The sequence below is a fragment of the Ictalurus furcatus genome, chromosome 25 (assembly GCF_023375685.1).
Source record: "Ictalurus furcatus strain D&B chromosome 25, Billie_1.0, whole genome shotgun sequence".
In the NCBI taxonomy this organism is placed as follows: Eukaryota; Metazoa; Chordata; class Actinopteri; order Siluriformes; family Ictaluridae; genus Ictalurus; species Ictalurus furcatus.
This window is the reverse complement of record NC_071279.1, coordinates 11344003-11367605: the sequence shown is the minus strand read 5'-3', so window position 1 is coordinate 11367605 and position 23603 is coordinate 11344003. Positions and strand designations below refer to the sequence as shown.

General features: G+C 40.2%; 1 protein-coding gene across 5 annotated transcripts in view; it reads left to right on the top strand.

The window, feature by feature from the left end:
- The window catches only part of ralgps2 (Ral GEF with PH domain and SH3 binding motif 2), a 119642-nt gene extending 100420 nt beyond the window's left edge, over positions 1-19222 (top strand). For 3 of the 5 annotated variants that reach the window (XM_053614608.1, XM_053614606.1, XM_053614607.1), the window contains 11 exons: positions 474-611; positions 704-794; positions 890-957; positions 1069-1210; positions 2608-2759; positions 3476-3530; positions 4018-4095; positions 6990-7095; positions 12652-12744; positions 13256-13361; positions 15509-17019. In XM_053614608.1, the coding sequence (XP_053470583.1) occupies positions 474-611; positions 704-794; positions 890-957; positions 1069-1210; positions 2608-2759; positions 3476-3530; positions 4018-4095; positions 6990-7095; positions 12652-12744; positions 13256-13361; positions 15509-15723 (1244 nt within the window). In that variant the 3' untranslated portion in view covers positions 15724-17019. Of the gene's footprint in view, positions 1-473; positions 612-703; positions 795-889; positions 958-1068; positions 1211-2607; positions 2760-3475; positions 3531-4017; positions 4096-6989; positions 7096-12651; positions 12745-13255; positions 13362-15508; positions 17020-17838 lie in introns of those variants that run through there. The other 2 variants (XM_053614609.1, XM_053614610.1) reach the window with 1 other exon arrangement.
- The last annotated feature ends 4381 nt before the right edge of the window (positions 19223-23603 follow it).

Sequence of the window (23603 nt, the reverse complement as noted above, 5' to 3'; positions counted from 1 at the left end):
TTTTTTTTCTTAAAGTGCCGCAGCAAATGTTATACGACATGCGTTTGAGAGTTTTAAGGCTGAGTATAGTAATTAGATGTGAAAAAGAACCCCCCCCCCCCAATCCACTTGTTCTTCTTTCTAATATTAATATTTTCTGTCATAATGATCCTAATATGCTCTAATGTTAATCCAGTGTAGAGTCAGCACAGCCAGAGGTGATCAGTCTTTTCTCATTCTTACTGGAAAGTTTCTTTAAAAGAGGGAACCCTAATTTTCTCCCACAGCTCTGTGTGGACTGCGTGACACTTTTAATGCTGAAAATTCATTATTGTGTGTGTTACTGAAAGAGGAACGGTGTGTGTTTTTGTCCGATTTTAGAAACAGGATGACTCTGCTGTACCGGAGCGCATAGCTGGGACTGATCACATAGAGTCCTGCACATAAGGTATTAACTGTAAACTGACTTTGGTGTGTGTGTGTTCTCTCTTCAGGTATGTATCTGTCTGATCTCACGTACATAGACTCAGCATATCCTTCCACCGGCAGTATTCTGGAAAATGAGCAGAGGTCCAACCTGATGAACAACATTCTGAGAATCATCTCAGACCTGCAGAGATCCTGCGAATATGGTGAGTATGTTTTTGACATTCAACTGGACATGCATTAATTACCACACATTGATGCACTAGGTTTTAATTCTCATTTTGTTCTCATGGCTCAGATATACCTGAATTGCCCCATGTCCAGAACTATCTCAACTCCGTTCACTACATTGAGGAGTTACAGAAGTTTGTGGAGGATGACAACTACAAGTGAGTGTTATCTGGGCTCACTGGGAGTTTTTGTTTTGTAGTTTGTAACTTTTTATGTATTGTAAATATATTTATTATTAATCTGTTGTGATCAGGTTGTCTTTGAAGATTGAGCCAGCCACTAGCACACCTCGCGCAACTGCCTCTAGAGAAGACCTCGTAGGTACGGAAAAGAGCAATCTATAACTAAAGAGAAGTGTGAACACGTTCTTCGTCCGTATGCAAAGAAACTTAAAGATTCGTCTCATTCTTCCGTTTTTTTAATTCGGCTCAGGTTCGGATGCCTCTGGTTCGCCCTTGTGTGGGCGTCGTGGCAACTCTGCTGATGGTGGCCTGCCTAAAGTCCCGGGTACTCCGCCTTCCCCTCGCAACCTCCTACCCTATGGACACAGGAAGTGTCACAGCCTGGGATACAAGTGAGTCCCTTCACTCTGACCTTCTACTATGCTTTGCTCACCCCTCACTCATTAAATCTCAATAAATCTTATTGCCTCTGGATTTGGTTCTTACTTACAGTGAACACAAAACTAAGCTGAGACTCACTCACCTCATGTAGGAAACGTTGAATTGTAGATGAGATTTTCGTATCACAATGTTTGTATCTCAATAAACAAATAAACGTAACACCAGGCAGGGCAAATGTGAGACTAATTAAACGAATTAAAAAGCTAAAACATTTATTATTGCAGAGCAGAACGCTGAATCAGCTGCAACGTAATTAAACAATGTTAAAGGTCGCGTAATGCTGCATTCACGATAACTGGGAACTCCAACTCGGAGTTTCCAACAGGGAACCTTCTACTTTCCACCTTAGAGCGTTCAGGAGAACTCCTCCATCTGAATTTGTAAACAGAGGTACATTAAGGGGCCGTGTCCTCTCATTATCTGCAAACAGTCTTCCGTCACGGTCACAAAAAAATTTTAACTGGAATGAAGGAGTTGTTGGGTAGCATTTAATTGATGTGGATATGAAAGTTCACTGTTAATAGCGCCAAAAATGACATGAAGGAGCAGTTTGATCAACAAATCTTGCAGAAAGCCAATTTCACTTATCAACATATCACCCAGTATTTAGTGATTTTAAACATAAACAGAAACTCAAAAGACTGCTTAAAAACCTTAAATCAGATTTTTATATCTTGTTCTTACTTTTTACTCTGAGCACCGCCATGTTGAAGTAACGGAATCGCAGAAAAGGAGTTATGAGTTTGGCAGATGTTCAAACAGGTCTTTTCTAGAGGTCGACTGCTAGTGGATTTTACCGATAGCCAAGTCGGACGGTACCTGCCGATTATCGATTAATCAACCTTTAGTTTTTCAAATTGATTCTCCAATGAAAACATAACAGTCAAGGTAAAATAGTGCTGAGCTTTATAAAAAAAAAATGAATATATTAACTATTAATCAATATTAAAGTAAATGAAAGATATACATCCAAACTGAATGGAAAAGTAACACTCCAAATAAATAAAAATAGAGACATCCAAAATGAGTCAAAATAACACAACAAAATTTGTCAGTGATGGTTTTTATTTCGCCTCTAGAGACTGCTCTCGTACTGTATAACGGCAGCAGACCCTTCTCAGTTGCTCCCTCAACGGACTCAACCGGGAAAACCTTCACTGTGGATTTTTGCCACTAACCAGTAGTTCTGGCAATCGTGGATTAATCGGCAAAACTGATCAACCGGACTTTTCTACTGAGAAGTCAGAAACTTCTCAAATGGTCATGAACACAGCATACAAGCTCTAAAAGCTTTGTCTCTATGTGTGTCTTTCTCTGTGTGTGTGTCTGCATTTTCCCTATGATGTAGTTTCATTCATAAGATGAACACAGTGGAGTTTAAGAGTGCTACATTCCCCAACGCCGGATCCAGACACCTGCTGGACGACAGTGTCCTGGAGAGCAACACACCTACACGAGGACAAGCAGAGAGCTCCACTCTGTCCAGTGGCATCTCACTGGGTAAGGAATTTCTGCATGCACAACTGCTGCGATGGGATACCAATTTTTTTAAAGTTACAGTCACATTTATATAGCGCTTTTCTAGGCATAGTCACATTTATAAAGCGCTTTACATATACATAGTAGTGGCTGGGGGGGATCTCCTCAACCACCACTAGTGTGTAGCATTCACATGGATGATGTGAATGCTACTAGCTATTAGAGATGGGGATTATTAGGGCCAGTGGGGGAATTTCACCAGGATACCAGGGATATCCTGTGGTATACCCCGACTCTTTATGATAAGTGTCCTGGGATTTTTTTTTATGACCACAGAGAGTCAGGACCTGACACTACTGTTTTTATATTATAGTGTCTCCGTTACTATACTGGGGCATTACGCCCCACACACACCACAGGGTGAGCGCCCCCTGCTGGCCTCAATAATACCACTTCTACACCTTTCCCCAGAAGGTCTCCCATCCAGGTACTGGGCAGGCTCAAGCCTGCTTAGATTCAGTGGGAAACCAGGTGAGAGCTGCAGGCAGCTGTTTTGATGACAGCGCATGTTCATTACAGTCATTTTGACAGTCGATAGTAGTTTTCTCCAGCGGCATCTCGCTTCCAAACTCAAACACACACCTACTTTCTAACGGTATCACACACACCACACACAAACGGAGACACCATCTTCACGTACACGAGCAGTGCTTACACTTCCACTCTTGTTACTGCAGGAAGCAGTGAAGGATCTGAACTCAGTGAAGAAATGTCTTGGCCTGCGTTCGAAAGGTGAGTGTCTGTCTCTCCCTCGCACGCACGCACGCACACACAGTCAGACTTTTTGCTCATGCGCACATATAAGTGCACAAATACATCCACCAGTTGCAACTGGACTACTAACCAGTTCAGCTCGTGGCCTTCAGTTAGAGACAAGTGTACATTTTTAAAGCTCATTTTCAACACTTGTTGATTGTGCTGATTTTATCTAAACTGTATATGTAATAAAATGCTCTGCTTGTACAAATATTTGCGTTAATCATAATTGTGTTACTGTATTTTGCCTTTTCTCCTAGTGACTTCTGCACTCTTAGTAGTGCATGTGTGTGTGTAACCATAGCACTGTAATGATCTGTTAGTGCTTAGACCAGGATAGAAGGGAAAAACTAACCATTTAAATAAAAAATCCCATAGTTCATGAGAGAGTATGAATATACACGTGCATGTGTGTGTTATGGCTGGAACTGATCACTACACCGCTATGACCAACACCCAACAGGACACGTCTCTACCACTCTCTGGGCCCAGTGACCCGAGTAGGCCGAATCACCTGCAGAGGAGGCCTCAGGCCCAGCAGGTAACCCCAGTCATCACTGGGCCACTCTCTCTGACTGACTTTCTCTTTCCTGCTTTGCCTCTCGCTCCACCTTGACCTGGACTGAGCAGCTGCCCACGCTGTGTATAAAGGTGTTATAACTTGTGGGTTTTTTTTTTTTTTTTTACACTGTTGATTGGTGATGGGTTTCTCTGAATTCTCCAGGTTGTTGGGGTGTGTATGTGAGTACTGATTATTGATGCGTCGGCTTGCTAGCAGCTGCTGGAGAAGTGCCACTCTGAGTACTGCTTCTTTGTCACTTTTTTATTTGACTGAAGAACGTCATATTATTCAGAAATTTAGTTGTGTGTGTGTGTGTGTAATTTGTACTGGTGTTTGTTACCCTTTATTTTCTGACTCTATATACAGACAGGTGACAAATTTAAGTTAGAAACATTGTCTGAAATTCTGTTCCCACCGGGACAATTTTTGCACCGTTTAACGCCCCAATGGCTGTCAGTGGGAGTGTTCACACCCAGGCATAAAACGCGTGGTGTCAAAGCGTCATTTTGTTCGTCAAAGCGTCACTGGCCAACCAATCAGATTACACTTTCGTTCACGTGCCTGGAGCTGCTGAAGTTACATAAAAGTACGACTGGATGGTGCTCAAGTACAAAACTGTCTTACAGACGAAGAAGATAGCAGCACCCACCATTTTATTGAGAGTGTGCATGAGTGACGTTCCTGAAATAAAATACTCTCCTCTAATAAATCCTTCTGCCTACACACAAACAAGGTGTCCTTTGAAAGCACCAGATTCAAATCTACACAGTAAATTCTATATAAGTGTGTTCATTATGTTGTGGCTATTTTTTTGAGGACACTGAAATGCAAGTGCATATTCTAAATGATCCATTTAATTCTTTCAGTGTTGTTTTCTACACTAAATTGCATTGTTTGTTTCCCTGCAAATGATAATCCGCTGATTGATAGTCCATTGTGTTTATTTTGCACCTGGCTTATATACGTATGCATATAAGTATTAGTACCCTCTCATTCAAATAGTTAAATGCCCCATTATTGCGTTGTGTATTATTCTATTGACCACAAAAAAAAGACTATTCATATTCAACACTTCATCAATCTGCAGGAACATTAACATTTTTGGGCACAACAATAGTTGCCTTATACCTACACCCCCCCCCCCCCCCAAAAAAAAGATTTAATATGTAAAATAAGTCTGTGAATGCTATTGCTGTGACTTTGATATAATTCAAATCTTGACTTATTTAAAGAGAGTATACTGTTTGAAATGAGACCTTTAAGGATTTAGTTTTAAAGAAGGATTTGTTGCAGCAGCCAAATCACGAAATACCTCACATTTCACAAAACTGCATACGTGCTTTAACCAGTTTGCAAAAAGTGTGTGAACGGTTTAAAGGCGTAAATACTGTCTCTTTTCCTCTTCACAGTGATTAGCAGGTGTCAGAAACGGAAAGCTGTGCAGCGCCACCTTGTGTACCGGGGTATTTCTGCTTTTCAATATGCGCCATCTATTGTCAGGGAGTGAATCTGCACTTTCTTTCAGCGCGCTGCCTGAGTTTAACGCCCGGGTGTGAGCGCAAAAAAACTGCAGCAAAAAACGGACCGTGTAATGCGCTGTGAAAAACGTCCCAGTGTGAATGGGCCCTTAGTAATGTGTTGAGCACAGATTCTACACATCTCTGGAACTGCACATGAGGAATGAACACCATTTTTCCAAAAGATGTCCTGTCAGTTGGTGTTTTTGATGATGGTGGTGAAGTCTCAAACGTCAGTCCAAAATCTCCTAACCGGTTTGGCATCTGGTGACCGCGAAGGCACAGCATACAAGTTACGTCATTCAGTAAGTCCTCGTGCCCTGTGGATGGAAGCGTTGTCCTGCTGGAGAAGAGAGCACTCCCATCTCCCATTAAGGGGAAAAGTGGACCCAAACCACGCCAGGAAAATGCTCTTACAGCATAAGACGCACCAATTTTTCCCTTTAATTTGTCACCTGTCTGTTCGTTGCGCTCTTCTATAAGACCTCACAGATCATTCCTGTTAAGGAAAAAGATGTACGAGGAGTGAAATATCTGAATTTCCGAATGCTTTTCAAATCTCTTTTGTAGTGTCTTCTCGCTCATTTTCTCCAAATTAAAGTGTTATGGGGTCCGCCTAGTTTTTCCCCTTTTTTGTGTGTGTGTGAGAAGGATAAATGCAGTGTTTATGAACTCAGTCAATGACGTGAGCAGTCTTGTGGAGTTTAAATTTTTTCATTCATGGGATAATGCATTACTTGTATCCTACAGACCCTACACTGTATGACCAAAAGTATGTGGACACCTGACCACCACACCCATATGTTCTTGTTGAACATCCCATATCAGTTTGAGGCCCCCTTTAGGTTTATTATATCCTCCACTCTTCAGGAAGGTTTTCCACTAGATTTTGGGGCGTGGCTGTGGGGATTTGTGATCATTCAGATATAAGAGCATTAGTGAGGACAGGTACTGATGTGTGAGGAGGTCTGGGGTGCAGTCGGTGTTCCAGTTCATCCCAAAAGGTGTTCAGTGGGGTTGAGGTCACTGGAGTTTTTCCATACTAACCATTGCAAGACATCTTCGTGGAGCTCACTTCGTGCACAGGGGTATCGTCGTGCTGGAACAGGGCCTCTTAGTTCCAGTGAAGGGAAATTTCTAATGCTACAGTACTATACAAAGACATCCTATACAGTTGTGTGCTTCCAACTTTGTGGCAACTGTTTGCGACATATACTTTTGGCCATATAGTATATAACTCGAGCCTAGTACTGAGTTCAGAAACACTAAACCTATTTTATGATGTGCCTGGGTAGATGAGTCTGTACGGATTAAGAGGAAATTATTCACCGTGTGGTTGTTTGTGTGTTTGTGTAGCTCAGCCGAGTCCGAGGAGCTTGCGGTGCACCTGTACCCTGGAGCAGTGACCGTCCAGGGAGTGTTACGCAGGAAAACCATCCTAAAGGAGGGCAAGAAACCTACGGTACGAACTACATACATTTCAGACTCATCCTTTTATCCATCACTTCTATTAATGATTGCATATTTATACAAACAGTTAGTTTCGGTCTATTGGCCGAGCGGTGTTTCCTATGACCATACTGGGACGTTTTACTGTGCGTGTCGCTCCGCTCATCTGTGTTTGCCATATTCAAATCCACTTCCTAGTTCAAAAGGGTTACTACAGTAGCGTTCGTGACATCATCAGCCGACATGGCAAAGGATACTTTTCAAGAATATAACTTTTAGCTTAAAATATGAAAGCTCGTCAGATGAAGATGAAAAGGAAGAAGGGCCGCCAATTTTACCAGGAGCACCTTTAACAGGAACGTACAGTGAACAATACAAGTAGTGCTACCATACAAGATTTTTAATTGAGTTCTAGAGGAGCACAGAGTAGAGCTGTAAGAGCTGGTGTAGTGCAGATTTATTTATTATTTTTTTTGTAGTGTGCTGCTACATTCTGACATTTTTATGTTAATTTCTAGTTTATAGAACTGTTGTATAAAAATATTGCACTTGCAGCTGTGTAGTTATACGAAATATCGGCACAGCTGTGATCAGTTATGGCCAAATCACCGTCCCGATATTCTGTATAACCGCACTCTTGCTAATCCGATAATGCTTAATTGAGGCATTTGATCTCATTTCATCAATCCACTCTGTCCTACGCACCTTTCTCATTTTCCTCCACACTCATCTTCTTGCCATTTAGTATCTTCTTTCCCAAATCTACAGAGGGAATACACTGGAGAATGGAACTAAACTAATATACATGTGTACACAATGTTTCTCTGCGTCAGTATGACTAACAGACAGGCGAAATTATAGGGTTTTTTTTTATGTTAGCATAGTTGTGCTTTATAGTTTGCTGTTTTCGCCAGACATTTTCCCAGGAAACACATAAATTGTCATCACAATTGTTAAGTGTCTTGCACACAGGCCAGACAGCAAATTAAAACACTGAAAATGTTCCACACTGATATTGATTTTGATTCTGGCTGGCTGTCTGTTTAGTTTGTGGCTGGTTATAAACTGACTAGCCAATTAAATAAGCACGATTATCACATGATTATTATCAGATTCTCAGTCTATAGTTTCATTGTAGTTGCCTGCATTTTCCCTCCAATTGTCTCCCTGATGAAGTCTTGCCAATTCACACCAATCAGCCAGGTCGCTCTTATTCTATGACTGCTATCAACCGCTGTATTGTGCTTCCTCCGGGACATGTGATGGCAGCCAACCAGATGTTTCCGAACTGTCACTCATGCAGCATCACAGTGCGGCGTAACACACTGAGGATAGTGTTGGCTGCCCTCTTCTACATACATGAGCTCTCTTTGCTGTGACTGACACAGGAGAAAGTATACCAATCCACTCCCACCAGCTTAAGCTGTTGTGTGAGCTTGTTAAATTCAACACATGAACATTTTCTCTGTGCTCCAAAGTAGTTAATTGATGTTAATTAATTCCCAAGATTGCACTTTACAATTGACTTCATTAAACAAGGTTGTGCTTTATGATTTCAACAAATTAGCATTAATAACACCCAAAGTGAATACTCTAAACTGACAAATCTTCTGAGATTACATATTGCATATGGTACAAAACTGAGAGGGCCATTTAAATTTTTTTTTTGTATTTGGCTCTTTTTCTGTTTTCCACTTTTTTTTTGTTTTTTTGCTTAAGGGGCATAACAGGCTGGCATTCCTAGACAGAGGAATGTGACTAAGTGTTTTTAGTATAATATTAGACCACGGTTGCAGATCAGCCTGCTCGGCATATTCAGCTCGTCAGACTACGATTGATGTTTACGATACACTTCATTTTTTTGGAAATATTTTTATTGATATTAACACTTTACAACACTGCAAATTAAGGGGCAGTGGTGGCTTGGAGGTTAAGGCTTTGGGTTACTGATCAGATGATCGGGGGTTCAAGCCCCAGCACTGCCAAGCTGCCACTGTTGGGCCCTTGAGCAAGGCCCTTAACCCTCTCTGCTCCAGGGGCACTGTATCATGGCTGACCCTGCACTCTGATCGCAACCTCTTGACATGCTGGGGTATGCGAAGACAAGAGTTTCACTGTGCATATGTATATGTGATCAATAAAGACTCGTTATCATTATCAACAATCAAACGATGCCCTTCACGTAATGCAGAAGTCAAAACATCATCAAATGAGGACAAAAGTATGCATTTAAAATCAGACGAGATGCACCAAAAGAGCCAGCTAAGAAACACTGGAGATGCTATGACATACCATACCACAGGATCTCACTGGAAGGAGCCTCAGTGTTATAAAGATATGGAGTCCAAATACAATTAAGAAGTATCAGTTGACTAGTGAACAGTAATTATAATTTTATGGCAACCTTCTGAAGAGGGGGACTTATCACTGATAACAAAATATCCAAAAGCCATCTAGCATGCATACTGTGAATCAATCTATGTGGAAAACCTAGCAGTGATGATAATGGGTCCTGCTCCACGTCCAAGCCAAATATGCGACTCCTGTCTCTGCAAGACTATAGACCAATAGCCTTTAATTACGGGACAGTCCCCATAGACAATGGGTATAATCTCATGTTCCTACCTTGCATTTAGGACAGAGTGGAGAATGGAGTGGGTTGATTTTATGTCTGACACATGGCGTGACGTTTATTCTGTGCTTTAAGATCTTTAGCTGAATGACTCTTGCCCTATTGCAATCTGAGACCCTTTTGGCTTGAGTTCGAACCCAGTCATCTTCTGCAGTATCCACCCTGAGCTCCCCTTTCCCAAATCAGTCTAAGGTTCGATAGGTCAACTGTACCATAACAGCATAAAGATTTATTAAAAAAATAAAACGTGATCTGCTTTTGTGACTGTGGGTTCAGAATGATCTTCTCCACAGCCAACAGTGAGTAGTTAGAGGAAAGTGTAGTACTTTTAAACACTGTCCCTGAGGCAAATTATATTTTATAACTAAATAATCAAAGGACATTAAAGAACCTTCCACAAACAGGTCACATCCCAGCATAGTCATACCAAAGGGGTGCCACAGTTTAAATCCAGAGTCTGTAAAACTAGGCATAAACTCTGGATTATTGAGAATTGTAGTGAGAAGGGAGGACGCATCAGTCCTACCCTCCAACCTATGTATGATGAGCCAAGCCTTAAGCGTATTACGCATATATACTTGGACTATTACATAGTGCCCTGATTGACTTAGAGTTGTGGACAAATAATACACTTTGCAAAGAGCAGTTGGACTGTGAGGATTCAAGGTCAAACCAGATCGACTTAGGGTCCTCTTTAAGCCATTCAACAACAAATCTGAGTTGGCAGGCCAGTTGGTACAATTTGACGTTTGCTAAGTCCAAACCTCTAATTGAACTAGAGAGCTGAAGGTTTGAGAATTTCAATCTAGGTTTTCTTTTGCTCCAGATAAATGAACTTAACCACCCATTCGACTCCTTTATGACCCTGTTAGACAGTAGGATTGGTAGCATTTGTAATGGATAGTTGGGGCAAGTGGAGAGCCATCCATTACAAAAGCCAACAAATGGAGAGCCATCCACTTATTAAGATCATCACGGACCTTCTCAAGCACTGGAGTAAAATCGGCTTTGAACTTTTGACTAAATGTAGGGGTTATTAATAACCAAATAAACAAAACTGGCATCAGAGCATCTAAATGGAAAGTCATTTTCAATTCACACTTGTTCATTTCCCATAGGCAATGCAATTGATTTAGAAAAGTCATAATCTTATACCCTGGAAATTGGCCAGAGGCTTGAATGAGATCCACCACACACAGTACAGAAGTGTCCGGATCAGAAAGGAATAGCACCGCATATAAAGAGATTTTGTGGTGTTCGCTTCCCACGGACACCCCAGAAATGGTCACCTCCCCTCTTATCACCTGAGCAAGTGGCTCTATTGGTATGGCAAAAAGCAGTGGGGACAGGAGGTAACCCTGCCTGGTACCCCGAAATAAAGGAAAATTGCCCGACCTATGGCCATTTGTAATAACTGCTACAAGAGGATCTGTGTAAAGTAAGTGCACCCACTTGATAAAATTTTCCCCAAGGCCGAATTTTTCTAAAGTGTGAAGGCCACTCCACACTATCAAATGCTTTTTCAGCAACCAAAGACACAATGATAATGTTTTGAGAGCTCAATAATATTTAAAAGCCACCTAATATTGTGAGTAGTGCTTCTACCTTCAATAAAACCCATTTAGTCTTAATTAATAATAGATAATATTTATATATATATATATATATATATATATATATATATATATATATATATATATATATATATATATAAAATAGGGCTAAGATTTTAGATAGTAGCTTTAAATCTGAATTTAACAAGGCGAATGGCCTAGAAGATCCACACTTTTCTGGGTCCTTCCTGTTTGTCGCAAATGAATGGTTGAACATTGCTATGAGAGGATCTAATAATAAGTATTGTAATTCTTTATAAACTTCACAGGCATGACCATCTGGTCCTGGGGATTCACCAGGATTTAAGCTATGGAGAGCAATTATGGCTTTGTCTCTTGAAATTGGGGCATTAAGCAATCCCTACTGCTCTTTAGAAATGATACGGAGAGTTGAACGGTCAGAAAAAAAAAAAGAATCCATACAACAAAATTTTTTAGACGAAGATTCACAATGATATAAAAAGTAGAATAAATTTTGGACAGAGTAAAATTGTCTAAAATTATTAGTTATGAAACAAGACTCGAAAGACTGTATCCCGTTAGCATCTATTATTAATCAGATTTAGCCTTCATCAGGCAGATTAGGTATTTGCTAGTTTGTTGCCCCATTTCATCTTTTGCTTTGAGAACATGATTCCATATTTAACACTATTTAACATTTAAACATGTTTCTACATTTCTACATATTTTTTCCTCTACTTGATTGGTTTGCTGGTATAATGCCGTATCAGGACTTCAGCTCCTCGGTCTCTGTCCTTAGTGCTCTACCGTGTGGAGTATAAATCAGCCACAGCAGTAAAATACATGCTTTTAAAGTTTAGTTATGGGAGGAGAGGGAACCTTTTACAACTGTATCCCTTTACATTTAAAGACTTTTTTCCTCCTGTCCCACCCCCGTACCTATTTTGTATGTTAATAAAATGTGCTCTCACCAGTCTGTTTGATTGATTAGGGTAATGGTTATGAATGTTAAGTAGTTGGTTGGGAGTGGTTTATGTTTGTGGTCAACCCCAGATATGCAGTAAGAGGTCTCTAGCCATCATGATCATGTAGTAAGGGATGAATCACTCCCAAGGCCACTGTGATACAGCACATAGTGTATTATGAGCTGTTAACTTCAACATTTACATGGCTTCCTCTTGCTTTTATTATCAACTTTGTTTGTGTATACGCCATTAGGATTTTATAGGGCTCCTTATACAGTACAGTTTTACGTTCTAACCATTGTCTAGAGTGATGTGTGTGCGCGCATGCATAAGCATTTTTCTCTGTGTCCCCCGTGTGATATGTATGAGCAGACATGTTTCTCTCTGTTTCTCTCTAGGTGGCTGCATGGACTAAGTACTGGGTAGCGCTGTGTGGTACTCAGCTCTACTATTACACTGCCAAGTCTCTCAAAGCCACTGAGAGGAAGCATGTGAGTTCCTGCCGAAAACCTGCCATGCCTTAAGATCCCAGTCCATGTTTACTGTTATAAGTACTCACTCATTATTCACCACAGGTTAAGCTCTGAGGTTTTTGTGTTTTAGTGCTTTTGTGCTTCAGCCTGTGATGTATGCAATGATATATGAGAGAAAGGGGGAAATAAAATAAAAAAAACTTCTCTGGCCCGCCGCACAGAAAGAAACCTCTAATTTCACAGGAGCCATAGAGAAAGTCTTTCAGAACAAAAGAATATAAACAAGTGGGGCTCTCGATAACTGGGTAATCAGGCTTTGCATTTAGTGAACTGCTTAGACTCATTGGGAGAAAATGGTATATGACATCATCTGTACCAGGCCAGCTATCATTCACTGAGTTAATAGGAACCACATGTGCATATTTACACACACACACATATATATGTCACGCATTACAACCACAATATGTGGCTTAAGGAAGCTATTACTATTTCTCTCTCTCTCTCTCTCTCTCTCTCTCTCTCTCAGTTTAAGTCGACCTCGAGTAAGTGTGTCTCTGTGGTGGGGTTGATGACCATGATGGCAGATGACCCGGAGCATCCTGACGTCTTCCTGCTGACAGACTCTGAGCAGGGTGAGAGTGTCTAGTTGTCGTGCAAATACACACAGCCTGATTTCAAAGCCTTTTTTGTCCACTTTATGCCACAGACCTTATAACGAAGAGCCATTTATTCTTCACTGAACATTTTAGATTGACTATATCTGTGCCACTTTTTTCTTTGGCAAGTGTGCTGTTGGGGTTGACTTTGGAATAAGGCCTAAACCCATTCAGCTCATTGAAATGGATGTAAAATTGTTTGCACAAATATCTGAAAGCACGGTTTCACCGCCGCTGCACGTGTACTTTAAATAGCTTGTTGTAAAACTATCGTATACCCTACATAACAAAAGAGCATTTACAGCCTCAGGGCCCTCATTTGCGCATGCCCACTAGATCTGCACTGATGCCCTATTTCTCATTTTAAGCTTCAAAAGGGTGCTCAGCAGTTTTTTGGACTAGTTTATTTGTGTTTATGTAGTTTATTTTCCTCTACCTGACTTGCACTGGGGCTTCAACATGAGTAAACTACGTTTGTATTCTTTTCTTAAAGGGGTTGCAAGTGAGTCTACGTATTGCAGTTATAAGTATGAGTCTAAGTAAGTGTTGAGCTGCGCTACAGAGAAAAGGATTATTTTGTCACAACGGTGTAGTGCTTTGATGTACATTAATCAGGGTTGGGAGAGTTACTTTAAAAATGTATTCCGTTACAGTTACAAATTACTTCACAAATGGCTGAACACAAATTTGAGTCAGTTACACACTCAAATGACTGAACATGGTCAGTTACACACTCAAATGGCTGAACATGGTCAGTTACACACTCAAATGGCTGAACATGGTCAGTTACACACTCAAATGGCTGAACATTGTCAATTACACATTCAAATGGGTGAACATCATCCATTACAAACTCAAGTGGCTGAACACAGTCAGTTACACTCTCAAATGGCTGAACACAGTCAGTTACACTCTCAAATGGCTGAACATGGTCAATTACACTCTCAAATGGCTGAACATGGTCAATTACACTCTCAAATGGCTGAACATGGTCAGTTACACTCTGAAATGGCTGAACATCATCAATTACACATTCAAATATTAGTTTATTAACTGTACTTTGGGATGAGCTGTGTCCAAGTTCAAGCATTGCTTGTTTGAAAGGAGGCTGCAAGGCCCCTTGATGAGGCCTGCTCAATCATCTCTGGCTAGTGTCTTTTCTGGTCAAGTGACTTGGATGCTTCCTCTGAGAAATAAAACAATGCCGATTACGAGTAATTGTAGTCTTGGTAAGATTTATTTAGTTATTAGGTCTATATATTCATTAACTTCCGTTTTTTTGTTATCACTATCATTCCTAAGGCTAACAGTTTATGAGTGATTTCATATTTAAGCTTAAGGAGGATTTTAAAGAAAAAAGATAAAGAAAAAAAATCTGTGTATTGTGAGAAAAGTGTACTGTGATTTAAATCTAGATTTTAGTGTCTTTTTAATGACTTTATCCTTATTAAATGGTACATTTTCCAGAATCTCTCCCTCACCCAGACTTCTGGACTGTTCTCAACAATAAAAGTATTAAAATTAGATAAAGTACCCATTGCAGTTTTTTTTTTCCCTCTTAGAGCTTAAAAACATGTTCAGTACATAAATTTGGGTTTGTTTTAATAAAAATAAATGAAATTTGAAGTAAAAATCACAGTGACCATACAAACCATGGAATTTCAAAGCACTGATACAAACTTATTTTAGCTATATGATTACCGTGCTGGTCTTACCTGCAAATGCTTCTTTAAATTAGATGTCAAGTCATTCGATAAAGACAGCGCCTTCACAGCTGGAAGGCACATCACTTTATACGCAAAATTTCGAAATCTCCACGCCTGTAACACATTTTTTCCAGCCGCCATCAATTAAGTCATTTCAGTGTGCCTCTGTGATTTAGAGACATGTTATGTTAAAAGATTAATTTCTTTTGCTTTTAAATACATTTTTTTTTTTTTATGTAATCCTGATTGTATTCCCATTTTTTACAAAGTCTACCTGTAATCTGATTACTTTGTTTTTTGACGTAACTGTAACAGATTATGGTTTCCATTGTTTTGTATCCTGATTATGTAATGCCGTCTAGCGTAGAAATGTGCATGTCTTTCAGCGGCATCTCTCTAATTTTGTTGCGTGTGCAGGAAACTCGTACAAGTTCCAGGCCGGGAACAGAATGAACGCTTTGCTGTGGTTTAAACACCTCAGTGCAGCATGTCAAAGCAACAGACAACAGGTAAGCATTTGTGTTAAGACTTTTGTTCCTGTGTTAAGACCCAGTTTAGTCCGAGTCATCTGCGAGCAGAGCATCAGGGCAGCACTTATGTGTGATCTAGACACTGGCTGTGTTTCGTCTTAAGATTTGTGTGGATAGAACTGTTTCCTTTCAAATATGTTGGATAAATGCACCAATGTTTTTGTGCTGTGTTTGTAAAAGCTTCGACTATATGTCGAGTCCAATTTGGATAGAGATTTTCAAAAGCCAGGCTGCGAAAACAGTAGTACTCCTTTATTGTGCTTTGCATAGAGGAATAATAGAGGATGAATAGAAAAATAACTACTATTAAATGCAGTAATTATGGAATATATAAACGATCAATATGTAGATAAAAGGAATAGGGTGAAATTATAAGGGAGGGCACAAGGCAGATTAACTGGGTGTAGAGCAATGGCCAGTATGAATTTCCTGCGACCCCAAGCCTTGATCACCCTACGTATTTAAAAATTCCTGAGTTATAGTTTAGGACTATTTTATCATTTGACCGTTTTATTTTGTCAGTAACGTACATGCTGCATGTGTGACATAAGTGACTTAAAGGGTCATGAATCATATTTTATTATATTGTTTTCCTCGAGCCGGAGTCAGAGCGGATGGGGAAAAGTGTCGGAATGATAGCTAGCTAATAGGCTCAAGCTTTTCATGAATAAAAGGCGAAGGCTCTTCCCTTCAACACGGACCCTCGGTGTATAGGTCTGCATGTGACGGCCCGAGGAGCTTTAAGCGATTTAATTAGCTCAAAAGGCAAGTAAAATTGTCACGGTTAAAATTAGGCACATACCTCGTTTGAAGGGATGGAAAAGTCCTTGGGACTGAGTACCACATCATTGTGTAGACGCAAACTGCTTTCATGAGCAAGTCCACCTTTCTCCAATTCTCATAGCTCTCCCGAATTAAAACACTTGAACTCTTACACCACTGAAACAAACTCTTGTGACCCATTTGAACGCCTCTCTCATCTACTACATCTGTAGGAAAGCACCACTTGCTGTCATGAATAATTAAGAGACAGCATCTTCACATAGGATAAGAACACACAGTCTCATGAATAATTATGAGACACCAACACATCATCGAAGTCTTATAGTACACTGCCAGGTCACTGCCTGTGACGTGTGAGAGGACGAGACTTTAAACCCTCAAGATGAAAATAATGAAAAAAAGCTCAAAATGAACCAGTTTTCTCCTGCAATTAAAATTAACGGATGCTAAGATTGTCTTTTATGATGTGCGATATGAACACACCTGTTAAAATCTCAGAAAATGTAGTTTAGTGTTTCATGACACTGTAACAACCAAAGGAAGATTCCTTGCAATGACTTACCAGTGTAGAGGAAAGTGTACAGGAAGCTACATCTCCTCAGGGTGGTGTGATACGGCCTGCTGTGAAGCACAGAGGTCTGGTTTATAGGTTACACATGACTTTGCGTGCGCGTGCAGAATGAGAATTGGCGACATCGAAAGCGGCATTGTTCGCACACTCGCCTGCATATCTTAGGTACATCTGCAGGATTAAAAGTAACGTTCACTAGACAGCACGTCACGGCCTAAACATCCCGGTCCGTCAGGCTTCCAAGTCGAACTGTAAAATGTTTAATGATTTCATGCAGCGATTTTAAACTGACAAGGTCTGTCTCTTGTAAAAAAAATTTTTAAATAATAATGTTCCACCATCATCGTGATTATCGTCGTGCGCTGCGGCTCAAATCGCAAACTCTGACCTTATATTCAAAAGTATTTACTCTTTAAGTCTAGAAATTACAGCAGACTGATACACATAACAGTCCTTTCGGTAAGTTTGAAGACTACATGAGTGGATTTAAGATTCAAACACTAACTGTAATGGGAAAACCGGTTAGTGTTCGTGCTCAACAACGGTTTAGAATAGTATACGAGTATGTGATTTAAGACACAACGCTAGTTTGTTTAGTGACGGTAGATGGACAGGGAAATTGTCCATTTTTTATTTTCTAAAAGTGCTAATGCACTGTGTCCGGATCATGGAAAAAAGACTCAAATAACTCGTACTCTATTCTTTTAAATGTGGCTTGTTTGACTGTGACCTTTCAATATTTAACATTTGTTCTATGGCATTTTAGTGCTTTATTAACAATCATCACCATTTTACAGTTGAGTTTAGCAACATATGGCTTCATACATTTGTAAAGATTTTAATTCGCTCATGTTTATTTCCAGGTTCCTGCAAATCTCATGTCTTTTGAATGAAAGGTCCAATCAGATGGCAAAAGAACTGTTTAAAAAGGCGGGTGCTAAAAGACATGAGGTTGAGGAGTGGGGGAGCTGGAAGAGAAGAGAAGAGGAGTGGAGAGAGTAACTATTTTACAGTAGCTTTTCCACTGCCATCACCCAGCCTGAGTCTCACTGCAAAGCCCTCCACCACCACTGCCTTACAGAGTGGAGCAAGAGTCTGTGTGTGTGCGCGTGTGACCGTCCAACACTCCTCTGTCCTCTGCCACCACTTTTCTTTCACTCTCTTCCCCATCATATTGGCACACTCTCCATTACAATCACTTTCTCTACCAAAGTGAGGAACTGCGTGTCCTTCTTCCTCAGAACTAATTCTGTTCCTGCGTCTCATCCAGTGCACCTGGATATCTGGGTCTTAACTCCATCCAAATCCCTTCACCACCTTTTTTTTTTTTTAATTATTATGATATATATTTTTTTTTTTACAATTTTATGAGCTGGGCCGAAGCACCGTCCACCAGTGACGTGAAAATCTGAACTCTTCTCCTCTTCATGCCTCACACACGACACCAGGACACTGCAGGACCTTCTCCTCTCAACTAAGGAGGAGACTAAGGTTTTTAAGCGGGGCTGCCACATTTAGGCCGAACCCACACACTCTTTCACGCTCACTTTCACCAACGCCCGTGCATGCACATCGTCACACGCATTGATTCTGTTCATACGCTTGAGTTGGGCTCAAGCAAGCATGACACAAGATTTTCCAAATGCAGGTTTTAACTGCAGGGAGTGGAAGTGTCTCTCATTCGTTACGACCATTTCAACACTTTGAAAAGCAACCGGAAAAAAGGGCTCTGAAGTATTCCCTTAAAACTCTTGAATATTTGCATCACCTTTTTATTATCTTGGGTTTGTTTAACTTACACCTGCATGCACACACACACACACACACACACACACACACACACACACACACACACACACACATCGTCACATCCAGTTACCCAACTCGAGCGTTAGGGACAAAAATGATTATCACTTTTTTTTTTTGTAGTCAGAGGCACGGTCTCACAGTGAGAGAGAAAGGGAGAGACGGTGTGTGAGGGGAAGAGAGAGTGGAAGATGAGGAGGTGTAATGAAGAGGTAGAAAGCGAATGTAAAAATGGAGTTTAATTCCCCATGTTTGGGTAGGGAAACTATAGCACAGTGTGCACAGGGGTGGGTGGGTCGGGAGTTTGGGGTTTCTGCAGTAGGTGCTCTTTATGGTACGACTGAAGCCGAACAAGCCTCTAAACAGAGGTCATGTGTACAGTCTTTATATCTCTTCTATACCCCCCTCTCTCCTCTCTCTCCCCCTTCTCTCTCTCTCTCTCTCCCTTCTCTCTCTCTCTCTCTCTCTCTCTCTCTCTCTCTCTCTCCCCCCATTTCTCTCTCTCTCTCCCTAGTCCCCCTCACCTCTATCTCTCTCCCTCCTCCCCCTCACCTCTCTCTCTCTCCCCCCTCAACCTCACCTCTCTCCCCCAATCTCTTTCTCTCTCTCCCTTTCTCCCCCCCCCCCCCACAAGTTAAAATTCCAAATCTGAAAAGTGGGATGTTGCCTACCAGGACACACACATTTTTGTAATTACTTGAAAGCTGTGAATGTCAGTTGGATTTTTGCCTGTGATCTCAGTGGTGGTTTCACTTTATTTCCTTACACCTGTAGTTTGTTCTAGCAGATAGGATTAAAAAATTGAGACTGTTAGAGGTGGGTGTGGCTGCATGTGTTTGAATGTGTTTATCAGTAACTGAACGATAACAAAAAAAGAAAAAAAAATCACAGTCCATACAAAGAAGCTATTCAGGAGCCATTTGCTTTTGTTTTTTTTGTTGTTTTCTTTTTTAGTTTACAAGTTTTGTTTATTGTTTAGTTCATTTTTATTTGCAGTATTACAGTAGACTATGTAGGTTCTGTTGCACTGGTCCTAGGATGTTTTAATTGTCTGTTACATTTTGTTCATTCTTTCCATTTTAATTTTTGATGTGTTTTAATGTGCTTTGTGTTTGATTTTATTTCAGTAGTTTTTGCCCATTGTAAATGTATTCAACGGGCAGTTTACTTCTAACAGCACATGACTACACGTTGTGTTTAACATCAGGTTAAGGCTAGACTGTTGTGTAGAGGAAGGGTTTTTAAATGCGTTTAACCCGCTCGAAGGCTTCTGTCCTGCAGTCTAGTTTTACACAAGCGTATCCAGCGCTATAGGGAACAAGAGAGGAGGAGTGATAAGCTTGGAACAAAGAAAGAGCGTTCTAGTTCAAAGCAGACATGAACTAATCGTTCAGAACGGGCAGATGAAGCCGATTACCATCCTTCCTTTTCATGTTGTTTACTTTTCTTTCTTTCTTTCTTTTTTTTTTTTTTTTTTTTTTTTAATAGATTTTCTTTTCCCAAACATTGGCTCTTTTGCTCCAGTCACCTGAGTGTTTCTCCTGCCAGCAATACTTTAATGATTCCTCAGTTCCTGGTTCATATGCTAGTTTATAGGCTTCTGGAGAATAGTTCGGCATGCGATCAAAATCAGTCTAACTTGTTTAAGGATCTTTTGCTGACTCTCTCGTCCAGCACTATTAGAGAATGAAGAAATGAATTGAACTGTATTAGAAGCTCACCATTGTGACTTAATATCACTTGTGCAGTCATTCAAGGCATGTTGTTTTTTTGTTATTGTTTTCGTTTTTAAATATACTTCAGGATTGTGTTGGACCTAAAACGATGCTCTGTGTCCAAAATAATGAGCGTGATCTTAGGAGTGTTTACATGAGGAGAAGTATAATGTGCCACAGGTTTGAGCTGATCGCTGTGGTATTGGTGTAAGTTTTGTAAAAGCACATTGGGATTGTTTGAGCAAGATACGAGTTTAGCCACACAAGCGGAGAAAAAAAAGTGTTTATGCACCGAGCTTATTTAAATATTTCCTTTATAAGAAGCCATATTGGCTCAAATCATGAGTTTGCATAACAGTGTGGTTTTGGCTCGGGTTGTGAAGCAGGATGAAGTCAGTCTGCCGTGATAGAGCAGGCATTATTGTTTAGGCAGGGAGCTTGTGTGGCATGCGGCTGAGTGGATTTGGCGTTGCTGTTCTCAGCTTGTCACTGAACGTCAGTGCACACTTTTCTAGCCAGAGGCTAGTGGAGAACATGTTGGGTTAGAGTTTTATTCCCTCACACGTTCATACAGACTACTGAAAGGTGGTGAAAAGGGAAGCGCAGTGTGTTTGTGCACACACAGCCCCTCGTTTTACCGAAAGTACCGGGAAATGGCACTGCTTGAAGAGCTGACCTTTTCAGTAGAGTACGCCACATGGTCAAGCCGTCCCACATTTCATCGTTGTACTCTCCCTCCATCTCTTGCATTGATTCTTTAAACGATTTTCCATCAGGCTTGAGCTTAACATGCTTTAAACGGTTGAAATGGAAAAGCTAATGGGCCGACTTGAACAACAAATACAAATACATACTGCAGCAAATCATAGTCAGTTGTGCAGAAGAAGGTGACTGGAGTGACAAAACTCTCACTATAACTCAAACTGTATTCTCTTTTGGCTGTCTGCTGCCTGTCTCTATACAGATACATGAAATGGTACTGAGACAGTGGTTATATAGGACTAGATTCAGAAATCTTTACCAAATGCATTTGGCTAATGGATGTTACTGTACAGCAAAATAACCAGTTCTCTGAGTTAAAGTTCTGGAGTAGAATGGGATCATGTCTTTCTCTGTGTGGATTGTATGATGTATTTTTAATGTTTTTTTTTTCTTCAGCCATTTACATTTTTTGAGACACTCTCTGAATGTCACACATGCATTATAACTTAAACTAACACTGTTCTTCTTGTTCTTCTTCTTCGTATTATTATATATACAGTACATATTTTACAAATTCACAAATATCTGAGAGATTTTGTGGTGTTTCTGTAGCTTTTCTTTTTGCTCCATTGACCTTCATGAGATGGGATAGAATATGGAGAGTGTCATAAAATGAATTCGCTTTGTGTGTCAGTTTGAATTGGTTTTCAGAGATGTCCTTCTGGGCCATTCCACCTGCATCCAGTCTGTGTCCTCCTCCGCCATATCCAGCCTCTCTGTCCCATGACCCAAGGCAGCACTATGACCTCTGACTGTAGAAAGATGTGCTCTTGAGTTCCTGAAAGGACAAAACCAATAAACATGTGTGTTCCTTTTTCTAAATCTTGCTGCTTGTTTGTTTCTTTCTTTCTTTCTTTTGTTTTGAAACGTGTTTGTGTGTGCAGGTCAGTGAATGTACGAGTGTGATGGCTTACATGACATTTTGTCACAAATACCCAGAGCTCCAATCCAGCTCAAGTGACATAAATTATTAAATTTTTACAAAGTAAACAAACTAAATGAGTGAATGGCAAGACATTTTAACTTCTAGTGGTAGAAGTGCAACGTTTACTAGTAAGAATTACAAGTCTGTAATTTAAGTCAGAATTATATTTTATCTGTAAGTCAGAATGATATTTTTACTAGTCTAAATTCATATTAAAGATATCTATAATTGAGTTTTACCTAGTCATAAATTGCCATTGACTAGGTGCACGGAATTCTTGTCTCTTGGTTACATTTATTTAATTTGATTATTTAAATACAATTTGTTATAGTAAAAATTTATTATTATTTTTATTAATTATGACTGGTTACACTCATTGCTGTATGAATGAATGAATGTACTCTCCCTGCAGCTAAATTCAGGAATCATTCATGTACATGGTGCTGTAACAGTTTATTCCAAAAGTTTATGGACACCTGACCATCACACCCATATGTGCTTGTTGAACATGCCATTCCAGATTTATCCCCCCTTTACTGTTATAATAACCTTCATTCCTCTGGGAAGGCTTTCCACTAGATTTTGGGGCATGGCTTTGCGGATTTGTGTTCATTCAGCTACAAGAGCATTGATGAGATCAGGCACTGATATTGGTGAGGAGGTCTGGGGTGCAGTCGGTGTTCCAGTTCATCCCAAAGGTGGGGTTGAGGTCAGGACACTCGTGTTCTTCTACACCAATCTGGATCTCACTTTGTGCACAGTGGCATTGTCATGCTGGGACAGGTTTGGGTCTCTTAGTTCCGGTGAAGGGAAATCGTAATGCTACAGAATACATACAAGACATTCTGTACAATTGTGTACTTCCTAAAGAACTTTGTGGCAACAGATTGGGGAAGAATCACATATGGGTGTGATTTTCAGGTGGTTTGAAGTGCCTTGAAAGGTGCATTAGGAAAGAAATGGGAAAATTATTTCTGTAACGGTTAAATAGCTAGTTTTGAATGATTTATCATTTTTTATTTTTACTCCATGAGCCCGCTCCCATTCCTGCCTGTGTAGACAAAGCTCCATCCCCAGAACCTATGGTGATTTAATTAGAGTTCGCATTAGTAAGTACTGTCATAACATCACTTTCAAGTGCACTTGGACATTTACATGCTTGAAAGCCAAGTTATGACTTTATAAACATGCAAAATTCTCCATTTTAATGAGGATGTCAAGGGGCATGTCTATAAAACAAATTATGACAGGCCTATCCAAACACAAACATGCATTCTGGACCAGAAGGCAAGTTTCCAGACCTGCCACCACTGCCGAGAAAAAAAAAAAAAAAACTATAGAAACCATCACAGAAATTGTAATGGTTTCCACTACAAATACCTTTACCATCAGCTAACCATTAAAACCATTACCATTATTG